The sequence below is a fragment of the Electrona antarctica genome (genome assembly GCF_951216825.1).
Source record: "Electrona antarctica genome assembly, chromosome: 10".
NCBI classification, from domain to species: domain Eukaryota; kingdom Metazoa; phylum Chordata; class Actinopteri; order Myctophiformes; family Myctophidae; genus Electrona; species Electrona antarctica.
Window position 1 is genome coordinate 28640339 of NC_136791.1, and position 26107 is coordinate 28666445.

The 26107-nt window shown below is 41.7% G+C and overlaps 1 protein-coding gene across 2 annotated transcripts; it reads right to left on the minus strand.

Annotated features, from left to right (window-relative positions):
- Positions 1-1228: 1228 nt before the first annotated feature.
- sgpl1 (sphingosine-1-phosphate lyase 1) lies at positions 1229-24542 on the minus strand. Of its 2 annotated transcripts, XM_079512653.1 has the most exons (15): positions 24152-24542; positions 19409-19578; positions 18822-18987; positions 17416-17483; positions 16761-16908; positions 13553-13632; positions 12224-12352; positions 10099-10187; positions 9137-9245; positions 8771-8869; positions 8525-8671; positions 7242-7480; positions 6393-6539; positions 5789-5909; positions 1229-5229 (listed from the first exon to the last, which is right to left on the minus strand). In XM_079512653.1, the coding sequence occupies exons 2-15, from the start codon at positions 19424-19426 to the stop codon at positions 5065-5067; spliced, it is 1725 nt and encodes a 574-aa protein (XP_079368779.1). In that variant the 5' UTR covers positions 19427-19578; positions 24152-24542; the 3' UTR covers positions 1229-5064. The 2 variants fall into 2 exon arrangements, with proteins under 2 accessions (XP_079368779.1, XP_079368780.1); XM_079512654.1 differs by lacking the exon at positions 19409-19578.
- Between the last annotated feature and the right edge of the window lie 1565 nt (positions 24543-26107).

Consider the following 26107-nt stretch of genomic DNA (forward strand, 5'->3'; position numbering starts at 1 on the left):
CATTGGTTTCTATTCAACCACCCTAGGGGAATTTTTTGACAGCTGCTGAAAGTTGGGGTACCATCAACAACCAATATATGGCAAAATGTTCTACATTTTACTTTAAGTAGCATGTGATGTGTCTGTCAAACTAGGGGGTTTGTGATTCTGAACACATACGGCCATAGCCACTTGCCCAAATGTGCTGAGCGTTTTTGGTGCAAAACTAATGCTTGGAATGGATTCAGAATCATCACAGCTGTCAAATTATCCTAGGGTGGTTGAATATAAACCAATGTGGGATGTGTTAGTAGACACCTTTACAAACACATTGGTGAAGAAAAGTCTTGGTAAGAAATGTATTCCCCGGATTTGACATTATTCTGATAATATTCCCTGACTATAATGGCCCTCATCACCCTAGCCCCTGAAAAGTATAGACATGAATAAGTAGGTAGTAAGTAGCCTTGCTGAGCCATGAGTACATGAGTACACCACCTGGACATGATGCTAGTATGTCACAGGGACTTACCCCCAATAGAAATGAATGCTCATTAATAATGGCATCCAGGCTACAAATGACATGGAGGACAGAGGAGGAGATCAGCCGGAGAATGGGAGCGGCAGGGGCGGTGTTGCAGTCACTGTACCACACTGTTGTGACGAAAAGAGAGTTGAGCCAGAAGGCAAAGCTGTCTACAGAGCAATCTTCGTTCCTACTCTCACCTATGGTATGATCATGAAGTGTGGGTCATGACCGAAAGAATAAGGTTGCGAATACAAGCGGCCGAAATGAGTTTTCTTCGACGAGTGGCTGGCATCTCCCTCTAGATAGGGTGAGAAGTTCAGTCACACGAGAGTAGTCGCTGCTTCTTCGCCTGGAAAGGAGCCAGCTTAGGTGGTTCGGGCATCTGGTTAGGATGCCTCTCGGGCGACTCCGTAGGGAGGTCCTCGAGGCACGTCCCACTGGGAGGAGACCCCGGGGCAGACCAACACGCAATTGGAGGAAACACATTGACTCACTAGCCTTGGAACTTCTCGGGATCCCCCAGGATGAAGTCACTAATGTTGCTCTGGAGAGGGAAGTCTGGAACACTCTGGTGGAGCTGTTGCCCCCCGCGACCCAACTACAGATAAGCGGTTGAAGATGCATGGATGGAGACTACAATGACAACAGTAACGACATAAAATGATAAATATTCTCTTACAAATGGCTGTGTGGCAGCAGTTGTCTCAGGCACTGTCACGATCAGAGGAATCAAAATGGGTTTTATTGAAAAGGGATTTTTAAGCCATTCAAAAGTCAGTCTTTGTGGATATACAGTATATGCAAATAAACAACCATCATAAAATTGAAAGTATGTTTTTTTTTTTCTTCTTTTTTTGCAGCAGTATAGATTCACACACAGCTGGCCATTAGGAGACAGTAGGAGGAGACAGTAGGGACATTAGGAGACATTAGGACATTACGAGTAGTAGAGACATTATGAAGAGTATTTAAGGATATGGACTCATGGCATCATTCCATTGTGTTCCTTTAACTCCGAGAGTTAAAAGAACACTGATTTTGCCGTGCAACGTATCCTCTGGTTTTCACCTCCGTCCTTGATAATAAGAGGCACTGATTTAAAAGACAGAGCAACCTTACATCATGACCTGAAGACTGCCCTGTTGATGGCCAGTCTAGATAGTGTACACAGTAAAATCCTTGGTGGTCATTTAACCCACTGTACAAATGTAACCAAATGCACATGGGATTCGTTTGTACACCAACAGAGTGGATAAATGAACACCGAGGATAATGTAAATGTGTACTTACACCAAATACACTCCCTAAAACTCTACATCAAGTACATTCCCTCATCACTATTCTAATAACTGCTTATTATGAAACAACACAGCTGAATATAATCAATGTACAATCAAAAAATAACACACAAAGAAACTGACCAAATTAGTAAGAACAAAACACCCAGTGGTCAACACATAAAATTAATTACACTAACCTGGTAGTAAGCAGTCATTCTGTGATATGGCTCTAATACCTTCTCTCTAAAATATTTGCCATTTTCATTCCATGAAGAAAAAGGCTATTTATTGCACAAATAAGGGAAGCATACGCTTAATTTCAACAAGCAATATTGGGTGAATAAACTGGAAGAGCGGGGATAACAAAGGGCCATTTTGGTGTTAAGAGTATTAGTTCAAATGGTACAACCGCTATGCTTAAATGTATACATATCCTTGTAAACAACCATACTTACGAGTGGGTTGTGTAGGTAAATCTGTACCTTTTTTGGTTAATGCTAAGTGGATACTAATCACAGTGGTGCCGTTTAAGTCTTGCTATCAACATAACAAAGCTTGAGTTATACTTAGTTGTGCACAAGTGTTGCACACTGAAAATAGCTGATCTACAAGCTTACAGCGCGTCTATGTTCGGTGCACGACTCTGGCGTGCAGCTAAGTATAAGTCAGGCATAACTCTAGAGATCTACAGCTTGTCAAATGCCTTTAATATCTAAACATTGAATGAGAGACACTTGCATCGAAAAACTGAGGTAGTTGTAATTTAGGAGAAAGAAATACATTATGATCGATACATAGGGGATTGGATATACTAGACTGGATTAAAACAAACTTGAATATTCCCTTTTCTTTAACTCAAAAATCTATCTCTCTGGCCATAGTCTGGCTTCTTTTGTTTGAAGTGCAAAAGTTGGTATATAGTCTTTTTTATTGGCCTAGAATATTGTCTATATACATACATGAATCCACTTGCTGATCGGCTGTCGGTATTGAGCTTTTATAGGGGTTTATATGTGACCATACCATTAACATCCTATATAAGCAAACTTTCCTTATGCTTAAGTAGCATGAGACATGTCAAACTAGGGGGTTTTCATGATTCTGAATCCATTCCTAGCATTAGTTTTGCACACAAAACACTCCTTGGGCTAATAACGGTCATAGCCGTCATCACAAATGTGATGAGGTAAGCACAATTTGGGCAAGTGGCTATGGCTGTTTTTAGCCCAAGGAGTGTTTTTTTTGTGCAAAACTAATGCTTGGAATGGATTCAGAATCATGAAAACCCCCCTAGTTTGACATGTCACACGCTACATGAAGCATAATGAAATTTTGAAAATCTTGCCTTATATAGGTTGTTAATGGTATGGTCACATATAAACCCCTATAAAACAAATTGCTCAATAGCGACAGCCGGTCAGCAAGTACATTCAGTAATGTATGTACAGTATATAGACAATATATTAGGCCAATAAAAAAAAAGACTATATACCAAACTGCTGGACTACCACCAGGCCTGTGCACATCCAGGATGGAAACGTTAACTAAGTTACTAACCAATCAAATGGTAGTTAAGGTAGCGCTGTGGCTGTATGTCTGTCTAATCCATCAACCACTAAGACCTTTAACAAACTACAGTATTATTGTTACAATTAAAAAATATATACAAATATATATATACAATCTAGCTGGTGTTTTAAAATGTTAAGTTCCCCATCCTGGTTACAACCCTTTCATTATGGAAAGCAATGATATTGTAAATGCTTTTAGTTTGGTCCATCGGTGATACCAGCAACCCATTAATAAAACTCCCATCATCATCATAATTATTCTATAAAGGCAAAACAACTGTAGATGGACCGAGTAGGCAGACATGTGATGCAACACAAAATACGCACATTACCGCCGAGAAAAGTTTTCCTGTTGTGCTTATAAACCACAGTAATAAAGTCAACTTCCTCTTTAAGCAAATTAACAACTATCAATTCTTTCACTAATAAAGCATTACAGTGCGTTCATGTTAAAAATGTCGCTTGCAGAGACCTTCAAGTGATTATAAGTAGACATGGTAACATCAGTGAGATCAATGCAGGACAAACCGTCTAGAACAGTACATAAGGTCCCCTGTAGAGAGCAGCAGAGCACTTTTGACTAACATACAGTGGTCTTGTGTTTTGTTTTCTGATGAAATGCTCCTGCGTGCTTATACTATATATATAAAATAACATGAATGTAATGTTACCAACACTTGTTATAGTCAATCATTTTGTGTGATTATAAGATGAAACATCTATTTTCAAAAACAAAGTTAACATTGAAATGGATGAATATTCTTAAGCACGCCATCCTGCCGTACGATGGCGTCGCATGGTGGAAATGCCAGATCTACAACATCACAATGTGTTGGAAGCTCATAGATAGAGTTTTGTAAAAAAAACACATTTGCCTATAATGACATGCCCAAAACAGGGACAAGAAGATTGATGACATGCACCAATCTAAAAAATAAGATGAACCCATTTAGACCTGATTCTACAAAATGTCTTCTAAATCTTGACAGTTTTCAGAAAACCCTATGTTTCTACGTCAGTGGTGCTCAAACTATTTCACGTCAAGGGCCCCCAACATTTATGTAAATGGCCGCTCTACAAGCTCGTAGCACGGCACTCAGTGCCACGCTACGAGCTTGTAGATCTGCCGATTTTCAACAGCTAATGTTTAAAATAATGGTTAAAGTGGTTCAAAGCTATGGGGCGACACCGATGTGGCCTCAGGTCTAAATGGGTTCAAATTCACCAGGTGTGAGTCATACCGTCTTGGTGCTTTCTAGGTACAAACAGTATATCGTCGATGTAGGGTAGAAACCTTGCATCTCCACAAAAACGGCCATACAGTGTGTCGCAGAAAATACGTGAAAACAACAGACCTAGGAGCTCACAACACGTCGTACCGCGGCGTGTAGATTTAGGCTATTTTTCAAAAAAAAAATTATTGGACATACAAGGTTTCCACCCGACAACAGCGTCGGTGCGGTTATTTCCCTTGAGGTTGATTTAAAAACATGGCTTGTGCTTCAAAAGGTCTTCTTTGCAGACGTGTTCCGTCTAGCGTAGGAACGGAGGGCAAAATAAGGCAACCCATTCAGCGACTCACTGTCGAGCACTGGGAGGAGGGGAGGGGAGGGGAGGGGGTTGATTGTTTCTGCTCCGGGCGGCGGGGGGCATTGTGCGTGCGGGCCACTGGGCCAGGTCGCCCCGGCTAGCGGTACTCTCTCTCTCAGTGAGCTTTGCCGTTACCGTGAACTTTACCGTTACCGTTCATGTGGACGGTCTGAGCCACCGGGGGCAGCTCAGTGTTGTAGAGACAGTCCAGGAATCCCTGGGAGATCTCCGTCACCATGGATCTGTCTGGGATGGACTGAGCCATGCCGTATATTGCTCCCTGAAATGGCACACAAGCAGTTAGATTAACACATTTCTACCCGAGGACGATTCTACAAATGTCTTCTAAATCATTTCAGTTTTCAGAAAAAAACATGATTCTATGTCAGTCGTTCTCGAACTATTTCATGTCAAGGAGCCCCCGAATTATATGTATTTGGCCGCCGACCCCCATCTGAAAATATGTAGTTCCAGGGACACCTCAAAACCGTTCCCTCTGAAAGAATATATATTCAAAGATTTGCACCACATTTTCACGATTTTTCTAAAATAGCAGAACTCAAGCTGAACTCACAGAACTCATAGCGTGGCACCGAGTGCCATGCTATGAGCTGTTCTGGCTGGTAATCTGGATTTGGCACACAGTAAAATCCCCAGTGTAAATGTAACTAATTAACTAATCACATCAACACTCGGATCACACTGCGATTTTGGCTGCATTTGCACACCCTCAGTTACAGTGTAGAAAGAGGGGATCATGTACAGTAGCGTTACAGTGTAGTTAAGAGGGATGTACAGTAGCGTTACAGTGCGGTAACAGTAAGAGGGATGTAGCGTACCATTCCCGTGGTCTTCTCCTTGGGATTCTTCATAATGATGGCCACCTGCTCCCTGACTTCACTAACAAACCGGTCAGCCACACCCTCCTGTGTGTGGAGGACCGTGCAACAGATGTGGATGCTATGATGGTGATGGAAGGAAGGGAGAAACACAAACAGCTGTAAACTATACCGTCAGGACATTGGATCAAAATGAAGAAATTATTATTTAACCCATTTAGTCCTGAGGATGATTCTACAAATGTCTTCTAAATCCTGATAGTTTTCTGAAAAACCCTATGTTTCTATGTCAGTGGTTCTCAAGGTTTTTCATGTCAAGGACCCCAAAAAGTATATGAATTTGGCCACCGACCCCCATCTGAAAATATGTTGTTCCAGGGACCTCCCAGAAGCAAACCTTTGAGTTAAAAACGTTCGCTCTGAAAGAATATATATCCAAAGATGTGCGCCACATTTTCACGATTTTTCTAAAATAGCAGACCTACAATCTTGTAGATCTGCTATTTTTCAATAGCTAAAGTATAACATAATGCTTAAAACACCAAAAGGGGTTTCCAGTTTCACAACCAAAATGGGTTAATACAGTATTATTATTAATTTCTACCTGGATGGGTACTGTAACGTGTTCAGATTCCAACCCTTTTGAGTCAGTGCATTTGACAGGCGGAAGATGTCAAAGTCATTTGAGCCCATCGCCACTACGGACACTTCTGGATCACCAAACACAAACAGACCTTCTATCTTGCACATTCTGTACAGACAAAAAGCAGAATCATTTTAAATAAGACAAAGGACAAAAACAATAAAATGAAGTTTCCAAATGTTAAAGGTAAGCTGCTAAAAATACTGATTAAATCACTGAGAACACTGATCATGCAGGTTAAGCAGTACAAAAGCACTTTAGAGCAATATAGAGCACCGAAGTCTGACGTCAATATCGGTAGAGGATGCAAATCCACGGGTTCATGTACTTTTTATTTGCATTATAATCCCCATAGGGGGATTTTAGATCGCCTCATATAATAACTGTGTTTGAAAAATAAACGTCATCCTGGCCGTTTCACTCATATGGATATGAAGAATCAACTGACTGAGAGAAAACGCTATTGTTACTGCTACTGAATTAGTTACATTTTCGCTAGAAACAGACTATCATATATGAGTGACTGACTGTCGCAAACGATACAGAGACACCTCCCTGACAATAACGCAGAGACAGCTTGTTTATTTTTGGACCACAATGCTTATATGAAACAATTTTAAGATGACCCCATGTTATTCTCCACAGAGAAATGACTTCCGTGAAAGAGGGGAATCGAGGGGCTGAGCGAGTGACGTCAGGACTTCGGTGAAAGGACATTTAAATAGACAGTCACAACTCCTTATATCTCGGCACTTTTAGCAACGCGTCATCTCATCACTACAGCGCCACTGGGAAGAATGTCTTTCTTACTCCGTCTTTATGTTGTGTGCGGTGCTGATGATCTTCCGGGTGGCGTCTACGTAGCCGTTCTCTCCCATGTGCATCATGGTGGCCCAGCAGGCGGCGATGATGCCCCCCGGCCGTGAGCCGGCCACCGAGGGGGAGGCGTAGATGCCGCCCTGCCAGTCTGGCGCCACGAAGTACTGGTAGTGACGATACTTCTTCTCACTGTACATGATCACAGAGGAACCTTTGGGAGCATAGCCGTACTGGGGAGGACACGCGGAAGACGCACGCACACGCACACACATACACACACACACACAGATACAGGAACACTGTCATGACCTTCTGACATGATTCCACACGATTTGTTGAATGCTCAAATTCGATTGGCCCATCACTGAATTCCAGTGTGTTATTTTAATGGCCTGTTGCCATCAATGACAGAGAACACACCTGGATAAATCACTCAATCGCGTGTTTTGCAGGATTAACTAAGGCCATTTTTTAAAATTATTTTAAAATAAATAAAAATCGTTTGCTTGACATTTTGTGTCAATGTATTAATTGCTTTATTACGTAGGCGTGTACTAAGCAGGATAATAGTGAGTATATCATTGTTGTTGTCTTATCAGCCAGTCGGGGTTTATTTCTAAACAATGACCCACTCACCGTTCATTATCCCTCGTTCCCCGCTGTTCTCAATAACAGACCGCCGCTCTGCCTCCGTTTACATTGCTATGGAAACGGCAACTAATATTTTGTGCCGCATTATCGATTTCTCCTTTAGGTTGCCATGATGTAATAAGCGGGATAGCGGGATGTACACTGAGTCGGTCATTACTGGAAAATAAACCCCTTCCGCTCCGCTTCACCCTGATGGGGTGTCGTTTTACAATAATGACCAGCTCACTGTACTTTACTCATACTGTACATTGGCCTACGGGTTGTAGAGCTAACGCTCCATTAGCTACCATATCTGCCGAATGTACGCTAATTATGATATGCAATGGTAAATCACACAGAGGGCTCCATCTTGCACCACCCTTTTCCCTTATCCCTAAACATATGCCTTTTTTACTATTTTGAAAAACATTTTAAAATAGTTCAACTAGCCGATCTACATTGAGACATTGTGAGCTTGTAGATCAGCTATTTGAACTAAAAAAATTAAAAAAAAGGTAAATTAGTTTAGGGATAATAAGGGTTAAGGGGTGGCGCAAGATATAGCCCAGAGAAACAACAGCTGGTGCGTGTGGGAGAGGCAGCGGTTTGACTCGATGGGATGGGATCCGACAGCCACTCCTTACCTTGTGGGTGTCTGCGGAGATACTGGTGACACCCTTCACCCTGAAGTCAAACGGTGCTAGGTGGTAGCCAGCCTTGCCCATGAAGACAATGAGGAAGCCTCCCAGACAGGCGTCTACATGAAGAGGGATGTTGTAGCGTACAGCCAGCTGGAGATCACCAGGGGGGGAAAGTGTACATGAGTCAGCCTCTTCTGTTATTTTCGTGGCTATTTCATAGAAAACATTTTGAAATGTTTCACTTCTTACCTTTGCCACTTCCTCAATAGGATCGATGACCCCATGAGGAAACTGGGGTGCAGAACACACAAGCATGGCTGTGTTCTTGCCGATGGCTCTCCTCATTGCCTAAGCATCAAGAAATATGACAACATTTGAGACATTTGCTTAATGAAACCCTTTTGCCATGTTCTTTTACGTTTTGTTTATAAATATCTTCTTTCCTTGTGCAGTTGCACTACTCAACAGCTGGATTATGACACTGCACTGGTGGTTAGATTGCTAGTGCTAGACTTGCTAGACTAAATTCCTTGTACTCAGATTTATATTGTTTTTAGCGTGACTGACTTCTGAGGAAAAGCAGTCCAAATTAACTTATCACATGCTCCTTCTTACCTTCACATCTACTTTCATGGTCTTCTTGTCCAGAGGTATGTGAACTAGCTTCATCCCAAAGTAGTGGGCTGCCTTGTCAAAGGCTGCGTGGACACTCATTGGTGCAAGGCTAATAAAAGACAGAACATCACAACGCAAAAATGATGTTAGCACTCTTCACGCCTACGAATGGACCACCATCAGTTCACATATTTGTTAGTCTCACGTTACCAGACTGATGCCTCTCGCAATTTCCAAATGCTTTCATCATACAGTCTGGAGCAACGGAAGAGCGGTCATGAGTAAAATATAAAGCGGAAGTGGAGCCTCCTCCCCACTTCCGTTTCGTCTTTACAGTCGCGCAGATTTATTTTGTTATGAATAGAAATCATCTAAGCATATATAGCTTGTTGCTTAGCAGAAAAGGAAATTAAAAAATAAGCTCTAAAAGATATTTTAAAATATATTTTCCTGAACGGAAATGGCAGCTTCCTTACTCGGATTTCGGGAGCTGTAGTTCCAGAACTCTATATTAGCATTTGGAGATTGTGGAATAGTTGTCTGGCTACGCGAGACTACCAGTGGCGTGCACAGATAGACACTAGGGGGTGCTAGAGCACCACCTGCCCTTGCGCTCTGGACGGCAATGTGCCCTTTTGAAGAAACAGTACAGTATGTGGACCATGGTGACATTGATCAATTCTTGATAAAAAAAAGCTTCTAATATATTATTCATGCCCCAAAATCTATAAATCTCACACCATTAAGGCAACCGGCCGGTTCCACGCGCTGCACAAGGTGCCCTTTCTTACTTGAGCACCTGCCCCTCTAAATGTCTGTGCACGCCACTGGAGACTACATATTTGTTTGACGCTAGATGTTTTGTGTCCTGCTGCAGGCAAAACCAGATACGTGTCGTGACACACAGGTTCACTCTCAAATCTTACGAGTAACATATTTGACCTGATCTGATCTGATCTTACATTTCAGGGTGTTTGACACCGCGCTCGTAGGCCATATCTCTGTAAGCCTTGCAGGCCATCAGTATGCTCTCTGTTCCGCCTGAGGTGACCTGAAAAGAAAAGAGGAGCAAGCAGTCAAATCACATCCACGATCTTTTGCGAGCATGCCGTGTCATTGGGCTTCATTAGACAATATATCACCACTGTCTGTCGGGCAGAACCCAACTATATGTTTATTTCCAGGAAATGAAAAAAATAATAACCTGCATTCCAAATGGATTCTTTATGAAGTCACAAACTTTAGTAAGGGAATTTTATCAGGTATTTGACCAATCTGGGAACTAAATCGTTACCAAGAAATTTCTTCACCAATGTGTTTCTAAAGGTGTCTAATAACATGTACTAAAAGTTTGAAATTCAACTCCCGTGGGAAATTTGAGATATTAGCATAATATGTGACCATACCCATAACATCCTATATAAGGCAAAAAAAGTCCAAATTTCATCATTCTTTAAGTAGCATGTGACATATGGAACTCGGGTGATTTCATGATTTTGAATCCATTCCAAGCATTAGTTTTGCACAAAAAACACTCCTTGGGCTAAATTAGGCCATATCCACTTGACCAAATGTGCTGACCTCATCGCGTTTGTGTGGCCGTTTTCCTCCCAAGGAGTGTTTTTTGTGCAAAACTAATGCTTGGAATGGATTCAGAATCATGAAATCACCCTAGTTCCATATGTCACATGCTACTTAAAGAATGATGAATTTTTTTTGCCTTATATAGGATGTTATGGGTATGGTCACATATTATGCTAATATCTCAAATTTCCCACGGGAGTTGAATTTCAAACTTTTAGTACATGTTATTAGACACCTTTAGAAACATATTGGTGAAGAAATTTCTTGGTAACGATTTAGTTCCCAGATTTTCATAGATTTCTCTTACTACTTGTTATGATTCATGCCATAAGTAAGTCTGTGTACTGAACGTGAGATACAGTGTACTTCATAAGTTACAGTTACATTGTGCTTGATAGTGAGAGGTTTCTCTGTCTGCATTGTACTGTCTTGGTATGTGAGGCATCCTGTTAAGTGGCACCCATAAGGTCCGCCTGGCATGCCGACAGTAAGGCTAACCCTCGCACATCATCATGCCACGTTCCTATGTCGCGCATCTTCATATCTTACCGTCTCGTTTCTATGATCCAGCACTAGAAATATTCCCTGTCTGTCTAATAAACTTTGTGAATCTATGGTGTGATACTGCCTCTGTGTCTCATCATTGGTTCTCCCGGGCCCGTCTCCGTACCAACAGAGGTACTTCAACTGGATCATCACACACCACCCAGCCTACACACACTACCGACCGAGGGTCCATTTAGAAAACACAACACTTTTCATTGGTTAAATATTTACTATTCCAGTCTCAGTCCGCTTCTGCACTTTATTGACTACACACACGAGTAACAGCAGCCTCCATTTACTTCATTGTCTATACAGGCTATGGGACCACAACTACAGATTCCATAGCCTGAGGGGACAGAGACTACAGATCCCATTACCAGTGTCGAAACTTCTACCAAAGTAAACTCCGAGATGGCATGTCTTGCCGTTTTGGTCTTGGATGCTACTGAACAGCTTAAAGGGATATTTCACTTTTGCTAATTTTATCGTTTATGTGAACACCCCAGACAGTTTTTAAGTAGCTCGATTCAATATTTAGATATTAATATTGTAATTATTTAGTCTCCTCTGTCCTCCAGGAGTCCTCATTCTTTTCCAATTCTATTCCATTCTATTTTTTTAAATAAATGAAAACAGTAAATGAAAAACCACGGCCCCCTCACATATTAGAAGGACAGGATCAGAAAAAAAACGACAGGTGTTTGATGAATCTATCATGGTTAAAATGGAGTTTGAAGTTACAATGGGTTTGTATAGGAAGGGGGCGGGGCAGTTAAATTGAATATCAAACATCTAAATACTGAATCGAGCAACTTAAAAACAGTCCGATAAAACAGGTGTTCAGATAAACCGGAGTAGACGATAAAATGTCGTTTTTTTTTTAAGTGAAATAATCCTGTAAGTTTACCAATGGTGAAAAAGATGGTTTCTGAATATAGTGACAATATGGAAACTTACGGTGCCACAGGTGTTAGGCCCACCATGGAAAAGTGTGCAGCTCATTCTTACAACCTCTGCCTCCATCTTCCTTATACCAGGAAATATGTCTGGGTGAAGCGGGTTGCTCCATGCAAAATCTCCGTATACCTATGGATAAAAACAACGAGTGAGGCGACAGAGGAAGGTACTGTAAAGCCTGAATTATACTTGGGTGTGCCGAGTTTCAAGCTCACAAGCTTGTAGATCTACTATTTACAGTGTGCATTGCACCTAAGTATAAATCATATTTCAGATCTATATATTTATATGTGTATGCACTGTAGTCTAGCCCTAACCACACCAAAGGGTCACCATGCAACTCCTTGGGTCCAAACGGTTGCAAGGAGTTAACGTTAAAACCGTCTCGACCCTTTGGTGTGGTTTGGGCCATTGAATCACTAGGGTCAACGTGGGTCAATGTGCAACAGGATCACACCGCAGGGACAACACTAAAACCGTCTTGACCTTTAGGTGTGGTTAGGGCTTTACATGTGAATTGTCAAACAAAATAAAAACGTAACCGAAGGCAGAAAAGAATATATACATAATATATACTGGTAATTCATAATTTTGATATAATATGACATGTAGAGAATGGGCATAGTGACGCGTTCTGTAGGATTTGGGCTCAAGACTTTGTATCATTCACTATATTACGTCTCAAAAACTCAATGTTAAATTGGCTATTTTTTCCTAAAAGAATATTTTAGGAAAGGACGGAGTTCTCCGCCCTATCAATTAGTAACGCCCAGCGCTCAGGACGGAGATTGATCAAAAGGACAGAGATTATTGATATCAAAACCGATCGCATCGCTCCACCGGCTGGGAGCATCTGTTACACAACATTCAATTATGTTGTGTTATTTTCCGGTGGGACGTCATCGAAAATGTTCCCCCCAATTTTAGCCAACGAGATCGAAAATCTTAAAACGTTAATAACTCTTGATCTAAAATTCTAAATCATTCCGTCCAATTCTAAGAAAATATTATGTGTTAGACGGCCCATCGTGGTCCCGTCGCTAGTCGCGGTAGAATTAATCATCGTTGTTGTCGATCGCATCGAGAGTGTTTTGGCTACATCTAGCTACTTCAGCCACATCCGGGATAGCATCCGGTCCGTCGCTAAATGTGCTCCGCTGCTATAAATCGCTGGGTGCTATGATTTAATGGGTTAAATAACCCCGGGCGTTCGGGCTGTTAACATTTAAGGCCCGATATTTCTACAATTGCTACAAATAGCTACAAAACGTAGCTATTTCTACGTAGTGGCCATGCCAGGAATGCCAAACTGCAAAGAATGATACAAACCTTAACCAGGAGTTTGGTAAGCGTCTCGTCGCCCCAGTACACTGCTCCTGAAACACATCCCGTCTCCCACTTCACTTCATCTGGAAGAAACACAGATTTTAGACCCGACTTCGAAATTTAAAAAAAAATCTAAATCCTGTCAGTTTTCTGAAATACCTATGTTTCTATATCAGTGGTGCTCAACAGAAACTTTATATGTAATTGGCCACCGACCCCCATCTGAAAATAGTTGTTTCAGGGACCTTCCCATTTCCCAGAAGCAAAGATGTGAGTTCAAAACGTTCGCTCCGAATGAATATATATTCAATGATTTGCGTCACATTTTCAAGATTTTTCAAAATTACTTCAAAAATAGCAGATCTACAAGCTCGTAGCGCGGCACTGGGTGCCGCACTATGAGCTTGTAGATCTGCTATTTTTCAAGTATAACATAATGCTTAAAACACCAAAAGGGGTTCCCGCCCAGAATGGGTCGCGCAAAGTTATATTGTATTGTATGCAAATTGAAACATGTAGGCTCGCTGTGATGTCATTTGACCTCCAAATGTGGAGTACCACGTAGCTCCATATTTTCCAACTCCATTGACTCCAAGTAAGTTAAATATTAAAGTATAAAACATTTCAAAATGTTGCCCACAACCTTCTCTGGATCATAACATACTGCTATGGAATGGTTTCAGCTGCTCACTGCTGACCGGCCAACTGGAGAGTGTAGTGGTCGAGGGTTGAAACACTCTAAGAATGGTTGGAGACCACCTGATGACCTCTTCATCCATTAGAAATGGATTATATTCGCATCTTTGATGTATTTACAAACTGAACTCCCTGGACAACCAGTGACCTCCAGGAAAGTCTGGATGGCAACTGAGGAAGGTCGGTGACGCTGGAGAGACAGCTGACCTCAGGGTAATGACAGGGGTTAGCAACCTCTGTTGCAAGAGGGCACCATGCAAGCTACAGAACGTACACAATGAGCAATACCCCCATCTGCTACATTCCCTTTGGTCTAGGGGTTATTAAAGGAAAGTGAACTGTAGTTTATTCACTGTATTTCAACAAGGTATTTTTACTTAGAAGAATACACAATGCAATAAATAATCACATGGAATAAATAGATATAATATAATATCTATATTCTTCTAGACAACCGTGATTTGCTACTGGTATGGTAGTTTACTGGGTTTCCAACCAAATTAATAAACAGGGGCCGAGCACTCTGCTCCAGCCGAAGGTTACATTAACTTAAAGATAAGGTTAGTTAATTATACAGAACAAAAGTGGCTATATGGGGCAACCCAGAGAGGAAGGGAGGAAGAGAGACTCGATAGGACAGATTCAACAACAACGACAGTGACACAGACGCAGAGAAGGCTTCCTTGACTCAAATACACCAGAGTAAAGGCTAAGTGTGGACAAGGCGGGCGCATGCACACAGCACAGACGAACAGTCTGGTGAGACTTAGGAGGACACTAGGCAGGAGGCAAACCATAGTCCTAGACACCTCTCAGTGCCTGCTATCCCCCGAGAACACACACGGCAGAGAGAGAGCCTCCTGTTAGTTCTTACATGAGAAAAAGGACAATGGGCGGGTCCGCGGGAGGGTGCCCTGGGTGCGGCGGTCGCTGGGGTGTGGTCAGCACTGGTTTGCTGCACCTGGCCGGCAGGATTCCAGCTGGTGCTGGTTGCGCCTCGGTGATTGCTGCGCCCGGGGCGCCCCTCCGTGGAATTGTCTATAGCTGGAAGCCTGGAGGAGAGGGGCAGTGACTTGGCCAATCACTGCTGACCCGCCAACTGGAGAGTGTAGTGGTTGAGGGTTGAGACCACCTGATGACCTCTCTTCCAGGCCAAGGTTTCATCCATTAGAAATGGATTATATTCGCATCTTTGATGTATTTACAGTCCAAGGCGATGTGGGGTGTGGGCATTAAACCACAAAAAAATACTTCAACTCTATTTGTTATAGATATAGGTGATGCCAAAATAGCAATCTCTGCACATTGTAGAGCCGTGAATCTAGTTACAAAACTGATTACTAAGACAATTCAGGAAATCCCTTTATGGCAGGGCTGAACAGTTCTGAGCACGGTAATGCAACTACCGGTAGGGCAGCCACTTTAATGGCATTTCCATTTGCGCACAACATGGTGCAGAAACAATTTCAAACTGTGCCCATTCCCTAATAGGCCTATCTCACAGCATTTCCCTGCCCCCTTTCCACGCCCCCTGTTGGAGCTAATGGTGTTATTTTTTCTGCGGTCCATAGACTTCCATGTTAAAAGAGGTATTTTCACAAGCCACAAACTACCGTTTTGTAAAGGTAAGGTTTATTCTACTTATTTGAGTTGTTATACCATTGTGTTTTCTTCATATTATTATCGGTCTTTGACATTTTAACATTAGGAAATGTACTTAGATTCTCCAGAGAAAAAAAGTGTAAATGCCTAATGTTAAATGACACCACTAGCTACCGGAAGGGGGCGTGGAAAGGGGGATGTGAGATAGGCCTATTGTCTGCACCGTTCGATAACTGTGCTCAACATGGCCAAAGCGTGCTGCTAGAAGGGCTTAATGAGGATCCCAGCTCCAGCTCGTAATGTCGATTAAGGACGGGAACCCAAATGTGTTGTCGATTTGGCTTTTTACCACTTTAACCGTTATTTTAGACTTTAGCTGTTGAAAAATAACAGATCTACAAGCTCATAGCGCGGCACAGAGTGCCACGCTACAAGCTTGTAGACCTGCTATTAATAGCAGATCTACAAGCTCATAGAGCGGCACAGAGTGCCACGCTACGAGCTTGTAGACCTGCTATTAATAGCAGATCTACAAGCTCATAGCGCGGCACAGAGTGCCACGCTACGAGCTTGTAGACCTGCTATTTTAGCAAAATCGTGAAAATGTGTACAAATCTTTGAATATATTATTTTCCCAGCAAACATGTTTAACTCATATCTTTGCTTCTGGGGGGTGGTCCCTGGAACAACATATTTTCAGATGGGGGTCGGCGGCCAATTACATACCATTTCTGGGGGTCCTTGAAATGAAATAGTTTGAGAACCACAGCCATACAAACATAGGTTCTTTTCAGAAAACCGTCAGAATTTTGTTAGAAGACATTTTGTAGAATTTGGTCTCAGTCCTAAATGGGTTAACTGGCACTAAGACAAAGGACCATAAGTAAACCATGTAGGCAAATTAAGAACTTACTCAATGTTTCATACTGCCTGATCTTGTCCAGGACTTGGCTCTGCGAGAGACCTTCTGATGGCAGCTGTTGGGCGTAGCTCATTCCCTCCTTCAGTGTGCATAGGCTCACCAACATGTCATCCAGGGCCTTGTTGAGCTGCGTCTGTATCTGCCATGAACACACAACAGAGTCATGTTTTATAGACACTTTACAGACAATGTAGTCACTGGGAGTCTGGGACAGATGAACAGATGGATGAATCTGCACAGTGAGTGCACATATTACAAATGTTATATAAAAACTAAAACAAACATGAAGTGCTGGAATTAATTAATGCAAAGTGGTATGAAGGTCGATTAACTTGCGTGGGAACACTTTTAACGATTCAAAGTTGATCTCATGTGTATGGAAAATACATAAAAAGCTTATGTAAATGTTGACAAACAAGCTGTGAACGTATGTGTCGTCAGTTATGGTGGTGATCATAAAGACCTTAAGTAACCCAATATTATCACAAGTCCATGATGTAAAGTGTGCCAAAGGTCTGAACGGTCTGAACCCCCCCTCCCTCCAGCATGCCATACTCAGCCACCCGAGAATGACTCAACAGCTTCATAAAATAGAGACAGTAGAGTCCAGGAGAAAAGAGGGAAGAGTATAACCACATTTACTTACTGACTGGCCAACAAAGGGAATTTTTCTGATGATTTTAAAGCACTGCTTCTTCAATCTGGATGTGAGACCTATTGGCAGGGGAACAAAGAGGCAGCTGTTGTGAAATATTGGTAGACAGAGTTAGCCACAGGCATTAAACAGCTGACTATGAGTCGTCCTATAATCACACGCGAGGACATGCAGTGGTCTAAGAAATCTGGGCCTCCTTCCACCGAGCATTTTATTGCACCGTTGAACGGGCCTCCTTCCACCGAGCATTTTATTGCACCGTTGAACGGGCGCTGAATGAGTCTACTTAGTTTCCTCCAAGCAAAGCTCTGATCAACTTATAGTATGTAATGTATGGAGAAGGAGATGGGACAAACTAGGGAATTCAACCTCTATAGTTGATTGATATATTAATTCATAATGAATTGGTATTAATTGTATCGTGTGTGACGTTTTGCGACTGTACATGGGATGCATAGCAAGTGTTACAAAAGCATTAATCTCATTATAGCCCATATCCCCAACCCAACAGTGGTCCCCAGGTTGATTCTAAGTCAGGGTGGTGGTCTCTCATTCACAATCAGTTGAAAACCCCTGTTCTAGTTTCAAATACACACACACACACACACACACACACACACACACACACACACACACACACACACACACACACACACACACACACACACACACACACACACACACACACACACACACACACACACACACACACACACACACACACACACACACACACACACACACACACACACACACACACACACACACACACACACACACACACACACACACACACACACACACACACACACACAGAGCGATTTACATTAAGCAAGAACAAAAAGCATGGGAATACATCACATATATAAAAAGCATTTATCAAGAAACATGCGTAAGCTAAGAACGTAGCTAGAACATATCTATATAATGACACTGTACATATAAACTATACATATATACTATACTATGCTGTACATATATACTATGAAGTGCTATGACTACATACAATGCAATTATTGTGCCGTCTACATAACATGCTATAAGTCTGTATCAAATGCTATCTAAGTCTAAAAAGTGCTGTCTAAGGGGGTAGGGTAAGTGCTATGGTGGAGTCTGAAAAGGTGGGTTTTCAGACTACACACACACACACACACACACACACACACACACTTAAAAGCATCAAAAGGCATTACTATAGAGCCGCAGCACTTCAAGGAAGTCAGTATGAAGGAGCATTTTCAAAGGCATCTTCATACAACTGGTCCTCATGCCCAGTATAAACTATAAAGGAACCATTTCTCTATACTTGCTCTGTGTCTCAGAGGTGGCCTAGTGTGGATAGTTCAATTCCGCAGGAGGGCTGCGTTGAATGCAATGCATGATTTGTGAACACCTACTTTCTCGCTGGAAGAGGAACCCTTTGAGCCAGACTACTCCCAAAGTGGTGAGGACTGTTGCCCCGATGATCTGCCATGGCTCCAGGTGCTCACAGTGGGAGTTGACATGCTGCCTGCCTTCCTCCAGATACAGCAGGATCATCTCCTTGTAGACCTTCATTGAATCCTGGAGACACAATGAGCGTGTTGTTAAGCCCCCATTCATACTTTAGTCGCGCGTCGAAAATAGCCACCCTACAAAGCTCACAGCGCGTTGACCTTGTTGTTGTAGATCTGCTATTTTCGGTGCCTTGACTAGGGCTGTCACGATTATGACATTTTACACAAAATGATCTGTAACATCAGAAAGCCACAGAGCGGTACTCCAAACGCATAAGTAATTTGGTTAGAATCACTTTGATTCTACATTCCCATACATAGAAAACGAGCTACAACAATGTGAAAAATGAAAAACCTTTTTATTAGACTGCATTAACCACATTAACCCTATAGTGGCATCCCAATGTTGGGCATGTCATTTATAACTACACATATGTGGTTGTCTCATATGGTTAATAACAAATATACTGATGCTGAGTAATACTTACAACAGAAACCAGCCTCATGCCTAGAACTCGATTCCCCCTCACTGAAATGCTATCAGATAGACGACAAAGAGCGGCCTAGCAGGCTAACGTCAGGTGGTGGTATCTTCTTAAGGTGTGTGAGAAATAGCTCGTGACCACAGTATATCCCATCAACAGACTCCTCCTTCCACCTGAGTGAGGACAGAAGTACCGATGTCACTTCCGTTAGTTTATTTGACGAAATAACTGAGGACTAACTATACAGAAAGAAAGAAATGCAATGCAACACGTTTCTTGACACCGATTATGTGCCATGATTCGGTGCATTTGTAATAGTTGTGTAATAGTTGATGCAGTTATTAGGTCGTTTTTTTAAGCCTGATAATTGTAGTCCATTTGTAGGTGGCACTTTATTTTCAAACTCTTTGGATACATTTGTACCCTCAGTCACTACCCTGTCACTGTCAGTTGATGCTTCATATCAATGAGTAAAATCACTGACGATATTTGTGTTGTGGAACACAGTGCAGTTCTTAAACTCAACAGTATAACGGCTACATAATGTAATCCTTTGATAATTGCAATTGAGACAATACATGCAGCTAGTAATAGTAAATGATTGACAGCTGTTATTTCATAAGTGCAGTAAACATGAGCATATCTCATCACTCTGGCTATTATCTACCTCTAACATCAATATTTCTTCTTTACAACTAGACAGACAGCAAGTTTCATAAGAGCGAAAGGTTGTTTTTAAGCCTACCTCATCTGCAATCAGATGTAGAAAAGCTTAAGGTCCACAAAGCAGTATCTTGAGCAAAGTAATTTGCAAAGACTAAATGTTAATGCTTATGCCAGTATATAATGCCACATAATGATACCTGGGGGAAGATTGTCCACGCAGCATCCAGTAATTTTCCCAATAGCTGTATGAATAATACATTGCAACATACTGTAGTGTACACTGTATAGACATGACGACGAGGGCCTGCTGGTGATGTGATTAAGCACTTTAAGCCCTATATACTAAGCCCTATATACTTTGTCATGACGAAAACTTTTATACCGGTATTCTCCTTTTTTTTTAAATCCACCTATAATACCCTGAAGAAGGCAATTGGTTGCCGAAATGTTGGTCTTATATTTGTTTTAAACGTTTTTGCATCGTGACTACGAGCTCTCATTCCTAGTATTTTCTAAGTTTTGTCTCCTGTACTGGTCAGCATGTCCCCACTATTATTGGTGTGCACTCCTACCTCTTTGTTTGTTCTGAATCCACCTCTAATGACATGCTCAAAATAGGGACGCCAGGGTGAAAGTCGTTAATAAACATTAAGCTTCATAATGGATGAAGCGGAGGAGTAGGAGGGCAGCCACTGAAACTGAGAGTGTCCACCTCCGGCTCAGACTACAGTTGTTAAGGCCTACATAATGTCTGAATAGCAGGCGTTCATACAGGTTTGGCAGGGTTATAGCCAAGTGGAGCAGAGTTGAAAACAACGGTAAATAAGCCATGTGATCAACAACAACTATGTCTAGAATAGCAAGCTAAAGTAAACGCCCCATCACTGTTACTTTGCACGTGTCCTGCATCAGGTGTGGTGCAAATTTGACGATGGAGAGGGCCACTATATTTCCACACTCACTCCAGAGGGCCACTATATTTCCACACTCACTCCAGAGGGCCACTATATTTCCACACTCACTCCAGAGGGCCACTATATTTCCACACTCACTCCAGAGGGCCACTATATTTACACACTCACTCCAGAGGGCCACAATATTTCCACACTCACTCCAGAGGGCCACAATATTTCCACACTCACTCCAGAGGGCCACAATATTTCCACACTCACTCCAGAGGGCCACTATAGTTCCACACTCACTCCAGAGGGCCACTATAGTTCCACACTCACTGCAGAGGGCCACTATAGTTCCACACTCACTGCAGAGGGCCACTATAGTTCCACACTCACTCCAGAGGGCCACTATATTTCCACACTCACTCCAGAGGGGCCACACTGCATATTACTGTCGTAGCAAAAATAGCCGATCTACAAGCTCAAAATTGCGACACGTTTTGAGCTTGTAGATCAGCTATTTTTGCTATATTTGAATTTAAATTCTGAATTAATTTTTGCTATAGCTTGTTTTTGAATTGGAATCCAGAAAAGTTAACATTTTTATTTAATTTCAAAGTAATTAAAGCGGGTCATGTTTGCATGTTTGGAATTGCAACAGGTGAAATCAATAATATATCAGTATTCTGATATTAACCTGCAGGCCACAGATGGTGGCCCATGTATGCAGTGATGTAAATAGGTTTTCAATGTAATGAGTCCCGGGATGCAGGGATGGTCTTTTATGAGTCCCAGGGACATTTTATGAGTTTATTTTGCCATTTTTACAAATTGCAGCATTTAACTCCCATTTCATTATATATGGTTAGTGGTTATATTCATGTAGAAAACAGAAGAAGAAATGATTATTATAACTAAAGCTAGCAAAATAAACTAGAATAAAAAAACAGTACAGTAGTAAAGTAGTGCATCCCGTGGATGCAGAGGTCGTTGTTTTATTGTGTCCCTTAACTATAAACTGCATTTTGGGATGCAAAATGCACAATACATCCTTCCATGGGAGAGGTAGGTAGCCTAAGCCTAAACACTGCATGTTTCTATGAAATACAGTCAAGGCTGCCAGAGGGCACATGCCTCAATGAAAGATGTTATAAGTCAGGGTTAAAACTTAAAAAGGCAAATCTGGGAAGCTAGTGCAATGAGCATGAACCCTTGACCAGCTGGCAACTCCTTATCACACACATGTTTTGTGTCTACAGTAATTTTCTTTTTTTAACAGGGCTAGGCTGCTGGACACTCACTAAATATGTGATACTATCTTCGCCCCCAGGAGAACTAATGTGGGGTATGAACAAAGACTCCCATGCCTATTTTGTTCTGCCTCATTGTTGTATAGTAGACGCCCATTCCTCCTCATTTTTCCCCAAGCAAGCTGCAGTCTATTCTGTGTAAGGAGACCTTTGTTGTTTCCAGGGGGAGGTCATGTTCTCATGGAAATATACTGGGTGTGAAGAAGCTGTTGCTGCTGCCTGGGATACATCCAGGGAAAACAGAATGCTAAAACACTGCAGCATCACTCAGTGATTTGTCAACAAAAGGCCCATGCATTAGTGCACTGACTGGGGCAAAATAAGGCATGTCTCTATGTCTGGAAAGCAATTTTAGTTACACCTTCAAATTTCAGGAATGAAAGATTTTCAGAATGAAGCAAAAGAAGTATCTAAATGCATGGTACTTGATAGACTCATTGTATAACTTGATTGTCCATGTCCACTGTCCAGATAAGACTCATTGTACAACTAGATTGTCCAGATTGGCTGATATGATGGTGTGTGTGTGTGTGCGTGTGCGTGTGCGTGTGTGTGTGTGTGTACGTGCACACTTTAACTGGGAAATCAATTGAACTGATGTTTCAGGACAAGTTTCCGTAACTGCTGCCGTTTACTGTACCGTTTACTGTACGTTGTATTGCTATATGGTTCATGACGTGTCTTGTTCTTGTATATTATTGTGTCTTAAAATGTTTTGATGAATTGAATACACAGGACCACAATGGTAACAACAAACCCCTAGGGCTTTGATTGATTGAAATATGTATTAACAGTTTGCAGAATTAGAGTACATTTTAAGCACAACTCAATACAAAGACTGTTAACTGTGAGTGGACGACCCAATAAAGCATTACACTTGTTTACAAGAGGGTTCAATTCATCAAAACATTTAGAGACTTACAAATAGACACGTCTATATAGCCAAAGAACATAACAGGAATTCATCATGTTATGCTTTTAGCACCCTTGCAAACTGTCAAAGTATTCAATCAATGCTACCTTGCAAACACAAACTCAGTCTGTTCCACTAAGGTTCCACATGCTCTCCTTCGAGGCATGAAAACCAGATGCTCAGTGCTTTGTCTGAGCTTCCTGTATATTTGTGTTAAACAGGAAGTCATGTTATGAATACTACAATGAAAATGTTTTACTAACTAAATCACTGTCATCTCCCTTAATGTTCTTCATCATAAGTGAATGATAGTGTGGTTTTAAATACATGGATACATATGGAATCCGGTAATGAGAAATTCAGGTAATAATAAACACACTGAATTATGAAAAATTATTATCGCATCCCATTTTGTCTATAAGTCATGCTCACATTTCAGCACGTTTTAACACCCAAATCTTCTGAACATTAATATTGGTTGGCATTTCAAAACAAATTATGTCCACTATAGTAAACACATTTATTATCCCGAAACCTTTTACTCAAACACTACCACAGAAATCCAATCCTTAACAGCAAAACCTTGTACTGTGCTGTTGTAATAATTAAGTCATCTTTTGTTATTGAGCTTTAAAACGCGCATGGCTGTTGAGCAGTAGCCAACTTAATTTTGATGATGAGTAAACGTCTTAACGTTAAATTAAAAATAGTGTTTAGTTCAACTATAGCCAAACAGTCTATATGCACTACTACGCTACTTTTTGAACAATTTATAAGAGCCCTCTTTATGACTGCATACTAATAATTATCATAATCCATTCATCACGATTTGAAGAATAAGTCTCTAAAAACATCTGATGTTGTTGACATGCTGAGCATGAACACAACACAGACAAACAAAGTGCAAAACATTTCGTCTGACGTTCATGACTTTAATACGACATTACTTTAATACACTTACCGAGTAATCCATGATGTGTGAAGTTCAAATCTCACCGAAAAGCTGTTCCCCTTTCTTCTTTCCGTCGGTATAAACTAAAGTCCGTCAGGATGAGCCTGTATGTTGTTGGTTGCTGTTGCCTCCTCGGTTTAGATCTCATCTACATTCTACTATCAAACACAAGCGGATCGAGAAGCTAACCCAGTTTCAGGAAGTAAGTATAAACCACCACCAAACAGCATATGGTTATGTATTGGTCTCTATATACGCATGTGTAGATCTGTAAACACTGGCTGGCTAGATCTTTGTCTGAAATGTCTGCTTCCTCCGAGTAGACGATGTTGTGAAGATCTGCTACAACCTAAAGAAGAAGGAGGAAAGTCATGTTTACGCACTCGCAAATGGTACCAGAGGGCAGTGTTGCCAGATTTTGGGAGAGAAGTAAGCAACCAGTTCTATGAAAACAAACAAGCCCAAAAGAAGCGATTGATTGATTGATTGATTGATTGATTGATTGATTGATTGATTGATTGATTGATTGATTGATTGAAGTATTTATTAACAGTTTGCAGAATTACAGTACGTATTTCAAGCACAACTCAATACAAAAACTGTTAACTGTGAGTGGACGACACCATAAAGCATTACACTTGTTTACAAGAGGGTCCACCGTTTTCAATTCATGATAACATTTAGAGACGTACAAATATACACTTTTATATAGCCAAAAACAGGAAATCATAGTGACTTAGGCTATTTGAAAATAGCCGATCTACAAGATCGGCTATCTTGTAGATCTGCTATTTTTCTAAAAAATAAATCTCTGAAAAAAGTGTGGAATATTTTAGATTTTGTTTTAACAACACAAATCTGGTATGGGGGTCCCTGGCACAAGATATGTTTAGATGTTTTTGCGACCTAAGGTCGCAGATTACTATGAAAACCTGCAAAACCTGTCCGTCCGTCAGTCAGGTCACGCCTCCATATATGGTTGTCAGTCCATTGCGCCTCGTGGCATCATGCCTCGTGACACGTCACACCACCATATATGGCCGTCAGTCCATCACGCCTCGTATATGTGGCCGTCTCCATATATGAAGATCACAACACTGACCTCATCAAACCCTGGATAGCCATACATGGAGAATACTGGATCATCACCTAGATCTGCATATATGGAGCCGGCCATCAACTCTACATCTGACCTCAAACCTCAAACCCTTTAGATCTCCATATATGGAGCTGACCTGACCTGTTCTGACATGTTGATCCTCCCCACCCGTCCTTCCTCTTCGATGTCTCCATTTAAACTCTAGACTAGACTGGCCTGCCCCAAAGTTATTAGTACAGCCGCAGGCCGCGGCCCGGCAGCCGGCGAAAACTAGAGTTCTCAAGAGGCCCGAAAATTAAGGCCCGGCCCTACCTGGGCCCTCATCAGTGCCCCCGCTGCCACCCTTAGATGTCCATATATGGAGCTGACCTGTTCTGACATTCTATATGTTGATTCTGACCTCATCAAACCCTGTACACTCAAGACATGCTCCATACTATATGGCCAGACCTTTTCAAACCCTGTAGGCTACACTCAAGACACGTACTGCCCCCACTGCCACCCTTTGATCTCCATATATGGAGCTGACCTGTTGAACTTCTGACATTCCATATGTTGATCTGACCTCATCAACCCTGTACACTCAAGACACGCTCCATATATGGCCAGTACCTAATTCATTCAATATGTTGATCTGACCCCCCCATGCCAAAGTGCCAGCGCTCGCCCAGCAGTCTGACGTCACCCAGGCGGATGCGTGCCCTAAAGGGGCTTATAATAAGCAGGCATGGCAACACTGCCAGAGGGAGCCCACAGCCCAGACGGATGGTCGCGCTTGGATTGGTTAGTTGGTTGTCTTGGCAACCTTTTTTTAACTGATGTATGGGTTTGGTTTTATGCAAACTAGTTTTTCTAATATATTATAA

Coding starts and splice junctions, on each gene's coding strand:
- sgpl1 (XM_079512653.1), bottom strand. Junction 9,246..10,098: donor GGTGTCAAACACCCTGAAAT/GTAAGATCAGAT, acceptor GTCTTTTATTAG/CCTTGCACCAATGAGTGTCC. Junction 8,870..9,136: donor CCATGAAAGTAGATGTGAAG/GTAAGAAGGAGC, acceptor CTTGATGCTTAG/GCAATGAGGAGAGCCATCGG.